The sequence below is a fragment of the Mchenga conophoros genome, linkage group LG3, assembly GCF_057382185.1.
Source record: "Mchenga conophoros isolate Kocher_MC1m ecotype Shallow Benthic linkage group LG3, M_conophoros_male_GT1.1, whole genome shotgun sequence".
Classification (NCBI taxonomy): domain Eukaryota; kingdom Metazoa; phylum Chordata; class Actinopteri; order Cichliformes; family Cichlidae; genus Mchenga; species Mchenga conophoros.
In genome coordinates, this window is record NC_140528.1 from 13,299,006 (window position 1) to 13,309,046 (window position 10,041).

Here is a 10,041-nt window from a genome sequence, read left to right on the forward strand (position 1 = left end):
TATATGCAAAATTAGAGGAAACTGCTATGCTTGTTTCACCCTGCTATAAATAATAAACGACTACTGCAGCTCGGTGTGAGTCCTCTCTGAGCCCTCACCCGTGCAGCACGTTAACCGTCTCCAAGTGTCTCAGTGTTGTTTATTCACCTGTTTGATAACTGTAAATCTCTGACAAGAGTTTATTTATATCATCTTCACGTGAACACATTCAAGAACATCACAGATGAAGAAACATTAAAAACTTCCACACTACATGAAGCAAGAAAAATAGTTTATTCCTTTATGTAGAAAAAACAGAAACATCAAACATCTCCAAGACTCTCTTTGAAAGAACTAAAAACCTTTGTTCTCATGGTCCAATCATGAGTGAACTCCCCGATGAAGCCTTGTGTGCTAAAACATGTCAGAGTTTTAAAGGTTAAACATGAGTTTCCAAAACGTTTTGCTGGAGAACAATGAACTATTTGACTGAGTTTCAATCATTTACAGACGAGCAAAACCAGGACAGAGAAAAAAGGACAAAACTGACTCAGTAAAAAACAGAAAAGAAGATCCCATGTAGATCTGTATTATGTAGAAGTTCAGCCCAGCAACCAGTTCAGTTCAACACAAGTTTAAATGATTCTATCTGAACTCTGTGGAGCCTGATCTCAAGCTTTTTGAGTCTGACACAGAAACCAGAGGATCTTTCTGTGTCTTCAGATTCACTGTGATCCAGTGATGGGAGTGATTTCAGCCCTGAGTGATCGCGCTGATGTTTGCACAGAGCAGACAATGAGGTGAATGTTTGGGCACATTGGTAACAGTGAAACAGTTTATTAGTAACGTGGGATCGTTTGTGTGCAGAGTATGAACTGAGATTCCTGAAGCTCTTGTCACACTGGTCACAGCTGTAGTTTCCTTCTATGTGTGTTCGTTCATGACTGTTACGATGACCTGAATGCGAGAAGCTTCTCTCACAGTGTCTGCACTTGTGTGGTTTCTCTCCTGTGTGGACTCGTTTGTGTGATTTAAGGTCCCTTGCAGTGGTGAAGGATGACCCACACTGATCACAGAGGTGCTTTTTAACCCCACTGTGAATCAGTTCATGTTGTTTTAACTCACTTGGTGTGGTGAAGCTTCTCCCACATTCTTTGCAGTATTTCAGTTTGTCTCCAGTGTGTCTACGTTGATGTGTTTTAAGGGCAGCTTGCCAACTGAAAGTTTTTCCACAGAGGTCACAATGAAAGTCTTTCCCACCACCACAGTGATGACAGGGTTGAGAACTGGATCCATCTGTGTCGCTCTGCTTCTAAACAAAGACACAAAGACAGTGTAAGTCAGTCCTTCAACATTTGTATCCTGAACGTCGCCTGAAATAAAGAGCATCTCTGCAGACGTCCAACTACATTTGACTGTTTCAGTTAACACACTCAGTTTACTGGGCTGCAATAACTACAATACTACCACCATAATACTACAGTAATACTAAAATCATAACTGAAAGGAAAATCTGAATAATCACTCAGAGCTGCTTTTCCATGCAGTAGAATTGCTAACATGCTAACACAGTTTAATGAGCAGAGTTGTTCCAAACAGTCAGGCTAAAATGACAAGATAACAATATAAATACATACCTCACAGTAGCTGCACTTGTAGAGTCTCTTTCTGGTGTGGATCTGTTGGTGTCGTCTCAGGTGACGTGGAGATTTAAAAGTCTTCTCACACAGGTCACATTGATAAGGTCTCTCCTCAGTGTGGGTAAACATGTGTCGTTGTAAGTCTGTGTGAGTTATAAACTCTTTGCCACACTGTTCACAGCAGTACACATCATGTCTGTTGTGAATGCGTAGGTGTGTATTTTGGCTCTCTCTCTGGCTGAAAGTTTTTCCACAGATGTCACAGCTGTATGCCTTAATTCCAGAGTGGGTAACTAGATGCCTCTGTAAGTGGCTACTGTTAGTAAAAGCTCTGCCACACTGATCACAGCTGTATGCCTTAATTCCAGAGTGGGTAACTAGATGACTCTGTAAGTGGCTACTTTGAGTAAAAGCTCTGCCACACTGATCACAGCTGTACGCTTTAACTCCACTGTGGATGAGTTGGTGTTTTTTTAGGTAACCCTTCCTGGAAAAAGACTTTCCACACAAGTCACAGCTGAACGGTCTCTCTCCAGTGTGGATGACCTGATGCTGTTTTAGTTTATCCCTCACAGTAAAACCCTTCCCACACTCGTCACAGCTGTATGGCTTAATTCCAGAGTGGGTAACTAGATGCCTCTGTAAGTTGCTACTTTGAGTAAAAGCTCTGCCACACTGATCACAGCTGTACGCTTTAACTCCACTGTGGATGAGTTGGTGTGTTTTTAGGTGACCCTTCAAGGAAAAAGACTTTCCACACAAGTCACAGCTGAACGGTCTCTCTCCAGTGTGGATGACCTGATGCTGTTTTAGTTTATCCCTCACAGTAAAACCCTTCCCACACTCGTCACAGCTGTATGGCTTAATTCCAGAGTGGGTAACTAGATGCCTCTGTAAGTTGCTACTTTGAGTAAAAGCTCTGCCACACTGATCACAGCTGTACGCTTTAACTCCACTGTGGATGAGTTGGTGTGTTTTTAGGTGACCCTTCAAGGAAAAAGACTTTCCACACAAGTCACAGCTGAACGGTCTCTCTCCAGTGTGGATGACCTGATGCTGTTTTAGTTTAGCCCTCACAGTAAAACCCTTCCCACACTCGTCACAGGTGTGTTTTTTCTCTCCCTTTCTTCTGTGAGGTTTGTCGGCCTCCTGAGAGCGCTGACTTCTGGCTCCATGTTGGTCCTGCAGTGACAGAGATACAAACAGAGGCAGTGAGTGAAATGCAGTCGTGGAACAAACTCAACCTTCAAACTCCATTAACACTAGTTTTAAACCTGAAGGTGGAGCGTGGCACCAAACACCTTAAAGGTCTCTTATCCCCACCTGCTGGTAGTTCTAACACATTACATCCAACCTGCTGTTAAAGATAATTCATGACTGTTCAAACACTAAAATCACACACACACACACACACACACACACACACACACACACACACACACACACACACACACACACACACACACACACACACACACACACACACATTATTTTATAATTTAGATTATTTTGTTGTTTCCTATTACATATTTCTATAGTTTGTATAGATTTATACAGAATTATTCAGTGATAATAAATCCTATGTTTGTTTATTCTAAAGGAACCCCGTTAGCTTCCACAACAGATGTTGCTCGTCTTCCGTCAAATACTCACATAAAATATTACACAATAAAGTGGATTCAAGATATCCACATAATTTCACTCTTACATCCACAGTGAGGTTTCACAATTGTTCAAATATAAGCAATCAATAATAATAATAATAATATCAATAACATTGAGGCACATTACACAAGTTTCAAAAACAAATCATGTCTTACAATATTTACAACAACTAAAAGCTCTGTAAATCGGCTTTTTAGTGTTCATTGAAGTTTTGAATAATTCTCTAATTTTTTAAGGCAACTTATTCCACTTAAAAGTTGCTCTAAATGTAACAGTTTTACAAAACGTTACTTTTAACTCGAGCATTTACTAAATTGCAGCTTGTTGAAAACTGTGTAATATGATGATGTATTTCATCTGGATACTGCAGCTGAGCAGAATAAATGTGGTGTGTTTAACAGAATTGCTTTCTTTAGAACTACAAGTAAGCCATAGAATATTTTAGCCTGTACAGGAAGCCAAGAAAGGTTATTATGCATTTTATCAATATTAGTATAGTATGAACATCTTCACACTAATCTGGACGCCTTATTCTGGACTAACTGAAGTCTGTTAAGATCTGTCTTATTAGCTGCTGACCAAATGATTGAACAATACTCCAGATGAGACATTACTAGTGCATTAATGACATCTTTCATAATGAAGAAGTGATACACAAAGAGCATTTCATAGCCATAGCTATGCCTTGTCGGCAGAGTTATGTGACATTAGTGATGTTTGTACTTTCAGCGTTAACTTGGTTTTAAAGCCTTTAAAATATACGCCGTTCAATAGTCGACCTTAATCTGACAGAGAATGTGATGATTTTGTGGATAATTAAAGTCAGTCATATATCCACAAACACAACAAGCTGAAAGTCAGTGATGCTGCTCGGTTTGCAGTCCTGAACATCATGGCACAAGCAGGATTAACTGCACTGTTAATGTTAGCTGTGTTATATTGCTGCCTCTGTTCGGTGGTGTCGAGCCAAACGCACTTTAACGTGTGTTTGAACGAGCTGACGGTTCACTCGTTAAGCTGAAAGAAAGATGCTTTAATCACAGCAGTCACACATGTGTCCACTGCACCATCTGGAACTCTTCTTGTTTACACTCGTAATAACACAAACACTAAATCCTGCTTCTCTGGTGCTGTTGTGTAGCAGTGTGTACACCTGAGACTGTCACCTGTCTGTCTGTCCTGCACTCTCTCTCTGTTTCTTTCTCTCTGATTGTGGAATAAAAGTATGAACATGTGTTTATAAGTTACACTTGTGTTTGAATCCTGCAGCTTATCACACATTTGATTTCCATGTGTGACGACTGCAAGTGTCCAGAGTGAGGACAGACTGAGGGAGCCACTGCTGCACATCATCTGTGAGGCTTTGCAGCCCTGATGATCCACCAGGACAAACTCAGCAGTGTGTGAGGAAGAGGAGGAGGAAGAGCCAGCAGCAGCTGACAGATGGAGAGAATAGACAGACTGTTCCCTGTTTGTGAAGGACTGCTAGGAAAGTTTAACATAACTGTCTGTGCTGAATCAGTCTTATTAGGTAATGTTCAAATAATGTGATCATCCCAGTGTTTCCAGTGTGGGAGAAAGTACTCAGGGCCTTCAAGTTACACACTATGAAAGGCAGCAACAAGTTTAATGTTCAGAAACCTAAAGTCTGTATCAGCAGCAGGATGGAGCTAAAAATAAATGTTGGTTTCAGTTCTATGAAGCTTTGAGTATTTTGGATCAGTAGCTGCTGTGTTTGTTGCATCATATTGCTGTAACTGTTTATATGCTTTATATATTCTGAGCCAAGCTGATCTATAATCTTACATCATATTCTATAAGGATGTTATGTGTTTGTAGACTTTCTGCCCAGTTTGACCCATTTAGCAGAAGTCAGCCTGTTTAAGGCTCTGATATCTATTCTGTGTGACTTACAGCAGTTATGACATGGTCTGATTTTCTCACCCAATAAAGGAATATTTCATATATCAGTCTACTCTTCATTCTATCAGACACAGTTATCACAGCTCCTACATTTGCTTTTTACACATATATGTAAGCACTGAGCCACATTTAGTACCAACATATTAAATGAACAATATTTGTCTCTCATATATGATACATCTGTATACACACTGTCACAGATACTTGTCTGTGAGTGAAGTGATTAATATAATAACTATAATATTGGCCATATTATATTTACATTACCACAGTGAGATGACTTTAGTCTCATGAACAACACCAGCTAATTGTTATTTACAGCTAATCTTAAACGACTGTTCAGCACAGAAATGAAGCCCAACAATCATGTTTCACAGTCCTGTGGTCTCAGCCTCAGATACTCATCAAATCACACAGAGCTCATGTAGAAACAAATGAACTAAATATGTTCTCCTTCATTTCTGTCAAACAAAGCTGTATGAAACGTTTCCAGCTGTTAGTATCATGGTTGCTAGGCAACCTGGGCAGCGCGACGGAGGCTAGACGTCCCATTTCACGAGCCTACGAGCCTCGCACTTCGGCCTTAGCGGTCTTTGAGTACGCGGCCCTTGAGGACTTTAAAGCTGCAGAACCTGAATCGGGATACAGCCATGATGATCTCCAGCCTCGTGCTCGCCAACATTCTCACCTGAGTTAAGAAGACGATCACTGAAATGGTCTCAGCAGGTCCTTTGATGACAGCAATGAAATGCAGTGGTAAGGCTTTTTGGGGATTAAGTTCGTTTTCATGGCAAAGAAGGACGATGCAGTTCATCTGATCACTCCTCATAACATTCTGGAGTGCAGGCAAAATGCTATTATAAAAACTTAAGCAGCAACTTCTCCAGGTTCCAATATTTATGCAATTCTCAAACCTTTTGGCCACGACTGTATAACCTCTTCTGAAGTTTAGTGGATATTATACATGGTTATGCTCAGGATGTGTCGGCCAGTTTCCACTGGAAACGCCTTTTGGTTAAACTGTCAGCGAGCAATTTGCATTTGCACTGTTACATTTTTATATAACTTTAATGCACATAAACAACAGCTGCTTGTTTCAGTGAAAATACATTGATGGGTTTTTAATAAAGTTGTGCAGCTGTAAAGTATTTTGTCTGGTGTCAATTCTATCGTCAGCTACATCGTTATGGCAAATGTTCAAATGTATATGGTGATAAATATCTTTGGTCATATGGTCCTGCTCTGTCTGTCACCTTCTGTGTTGAGCTCATTGTTTCCTCTGTAGTGGCTGAGCTGAGTCCAAGTAGCTGAAAATGTTCCTCTGCTGCTCCGTCAGACTCTCCTCCTCCTGCTGATCAGCTGGGACACAAAACAGATCTTTGTTAGGCTCCACACTGCACTGAAGAGTCAAAGTGTCTCATATGTTCATCTGACAAGTAAAAGAACACATTTTTGTTTCCCGAGGTGGGCAACTTGTTGGAAACAAACACAAAAGGTTTGAGCACTGATACCTGCCATTGCTGCCATTGAAAGATGCAACGCCAGCAATGTGGATTGTCAAGACTCAAACCAATCATCAAGCAAAGACAACAGGGATCATTTGTTTCTGTTTATTTAGCATTCACAGCATTTGTAGTTGCCTTCTGTGCAGGGGAAGTCCACGCACACTGTGTGGTACCGCCATCCGCAGAAGGTGCATTCAACCTCTGTAAGAGAAACGAGGTTGTCTGAGACTGAAATGATATTCACTAAAGAAGTGGTGATTTGTAAAACTTCAAGTGTATGATAAGGTGAAAACAAATACACAACTGCATGTCATGTAGTTGAAGGTTTTTTTTCTTTTGGAAGACCGGAAAACACTGAAAGTTACAAATTAGTCCTTTATTTATCCAGGTAAAAAAAAATCTCATTGAGATTAAAAATCTCATTTCCAAGAGAGACCTGGCGTCATGGCAACACAAGTCACATACCACACAGGTATATAACATTTAAAACAAACACAATATCCCAACATGTGTAACAAATGTATTGTGCTTGAAACAAATTCAGAATAGGTGATAAAGCAGCTGCACATGTGTGTCACGAGTAAATCTGGCTGTATAACAAACAGAAACAAGTGATGCTGCTGTCTTTGCTCAATGGTTGGTTTGAGTCTTGACAATCCACATTGCTGGCATCTTTCAATATGTTGAATGCACCAGTGTAAGTGCAGCCACTCAGACTCAATGTGTTCATAGAAACAGGTGCAGATGTGTCACGAGTTCATCCAGCAGTAGCTATGGCACTTGGCCACAGGGGACAGCAGTGGACTGACCTGCATTCGAGACTGCTCCAGCTGCTCTGTGACAGTCAGTAGATCTGCTACAAATTGCAGATCATATGCAAGTTTTGGAAATGACATTATAAATATTCCTAACTTAGCCACGGCAGCATTGTTGATGTATTACCTATATACTACAAATTATTCCACCTGCTGAAAAGTGGATCTAATGTGGGCGGACTCACACTTAGCAAATAAACCTGTGATGTGAGAATGTAATCAAACTGTTGATCAGAGGCAAAGTAATTTAAAGTTTATGATGCTATCGTCTAATGTTAGCTGACATGATGTTAGCTTGTAAACTTATGTTGTTGTCTGGGTCTCATGTCTGATCTGATGATAATAACTGTGACAACACAGAGATTAAATAAAGGACGTTGGTGGGACTTCTTATGTTAGAACTATAACTTCAGTTAAGGAGTGAGACGTAAGGTGACAAGGAGAATGAAGAGAATGAGAAAGAAGTAACTGGGAAGAGAAAATGAAAACAAAAATTTGAAATGATCAAATTTGTGTTAACAGATGATGGTGATTTTAAAAATTCAAGTAATTTAAAGGTTTTATCCTATTTGTTGTTGTTTTTTTCATATTCTTCTATTTGCAAGAGGTTATTAATAAAACAGGTTCTCTTTCTGGTTTCTCTTTTTGGACGCACTCTCTACAGCTTATCACATCCAAAATGGCGGATGTCAAGTACAAAACCTCGACAGAAACAATCAGCAAGAATTTTAGCATCAGTCCAAAATAAAACTGTCCAACTACAGAGTTTTAAAATCCAACTAAACTATGAACAGAGATCTTTTACAAATAGGCTATTGATGAGATGACAGTGGTAACAAAAACGTACACATCCGCGCACACAGACAAAATGGCGGGAGAGCGTTTAACGGTCGACCTCATGAGTCCGTTACCGTGAAGTATGGAGCGGCAGATTTGTGCTGGAACTGAGCTGCACACAGCTGATGTTAGCCAGGAAACATTACACACTGCTAACGTTACCTTCACACGGAGCTCCACACGGAGACGATCAGCGTCAGGCACAAACACCAAGTTCAGAAAAGAGGAACTTTGAGCAGGAAGGAAAGAGTCAGAGCGGCGTTTGAGGACACGTTTACAACCACGAACATCAGAATCTGTCTGTGCTGCATTCAAGTGCAAGTTGGAAACTCACTAATCTCTGTCATGTTGTCCAAAGATGATTTATTTCTGCTGGTTTTCTTGTTTGAAACACAAACATGTGTCAGCACTTTGTTGTTCTTCACCCTGCAGCATTTGAATATTTCAGGAGTAAACTGATCATAAATTCATGAAGTCATGACTGAAAGTGCAGACTGAGAGTGGATCACATGATGTTTGAGGTGTGTCATGTGACATGTTCAGTATTGTCACACATGTCTAGATTGTCCCTGATATCATAGCTGCTCAAACACTGATGATTATATTTGAAGAATTATTCCTGATGGCAGCAAAGTTTGAATGGAGCTCTCTGTCTGTGCTGATTTGTCGCCCTCTGGAGGTCAAAGCACAAACTGCATGATGTCACTGTAACCACCACAGTGACAGGAAGTGTTTTTAAATGATGAAATATGTCAGTGATGCTGATAGTGTGTTCATCACAGACGTTCAGGCTTCGTGTTGACATGAATCAAAGTTAATGTCATTATGGACCAAGGACAGTACTCTGGGTCTCCTGCAGAACAACTCGAGCTGTGATACCTGAATGAAGAGCCTCTGCTGCTTTAAAGAAGGAGGCTCGAGGCAGAGGTGAGGTGCAGACCAACCAGCTTTTATTCAGCAACTTTAACAGAAGGATCAGAAAAATAAAACTATACAGCACAGTGATGCTGACTGAAGCCACAGCATTAAACTAAACAAGCATCTGATCATCTTTAACAACATCTAATAAATAATGACAACTATTTAATCCTGTATTTCCTACAATAAAGCCTGTTCAGATATTTGTTGCTGATGGAAATGTAAAAGGCTCCCAGGAACCAAAGGACAAAAACAGAGGCAACAGTCACAGCTGCAAAGGATCCCCTAACACATAAACTGGTTCGAAGATATTTTCTAGCTCTGCAGAGGAGCTTGATTGCACGGACAGTAAAAAGTGGATTCAATAACAGCAGCGAGCGCTGAGTGATATAATGGTGCTGCGAGCAGCAGTGCAAAGGCTCACACAGAGACAGCAGCTACACTGTGTGTGGATGTGATCCACAGTCACAGCTGTGGGTTTCAGTCAGTGTGTCTCTAACTTCATGGTCACATTTCAAAGCTTATTGGAGCCAGAAGATGTTCAAGTAAAAGATTTATTGCTGTACTCGTCTACCAGGATAACAGGAGGTTCATAAAGCTGTGTAATACTTCAGCTTTCCATCTTGGACTAGTAGTTGTGTCCCTTTGTGTTTATTAGTGTGTTCACACGTCTACTTTAACTTCACTCTGTAATGAAAGGATTCAAATCACTGATAAATACATACATGCTGACTCTGAGTCTCAGTGAAGGAGGAAAGG

At 40.5% G+C, this 10,041-nt stretch overlaps 1 protein-coding gene across 1 annotated transcript; it reads right to left on the reverse strand.

Moving 5' to 3' along the window:
- Nucleotides 1-254: 254 nt before the first annotated feature.
- LOC146577320 (uncharacterized) lies at nucleotides 255-8,965 on the reverse strand. The gene is made up of 5 exons (XM_085252862.1): nucleotides 8,699-8,965; nucleotides 8,527-8,593; nucleotides 6,461-6,566; nucleotides 1,617-2,801; nucleotides 255-1,291 (listed from the first exon to the last, which is right to left on the reverse strand). Exons 3-5 carry the CDS (start codon nucleotides 6,476-6,478, stop codon nucleotides 599-601), a joined length of 1,896 nt encoding a protein of 631 aa, XP_085108988.1. The 5' UTR covers nucleotides 6,479-6,566; nucleotides 8,527-8,593; nucleotides 8,699-8,965; the 3' UTR covers nucleotides 255-598.
- Between the last annotated feature and the right edge of the window lie 1,076 nt (nucleotides 8,966-10,041).

Excerpts from the sequence above, each read along its gene's own strand:
- LOC146577320 (XM_085252862.1), bottom strand. Across the intron at positions 1,292-1,616 it reads ACAAGTGCAGCTACTGTGAG|AAGCAGAGCGACACAGATGG; the intron begins GTATGTATTTAT and ends GTCTTTGTTTAG.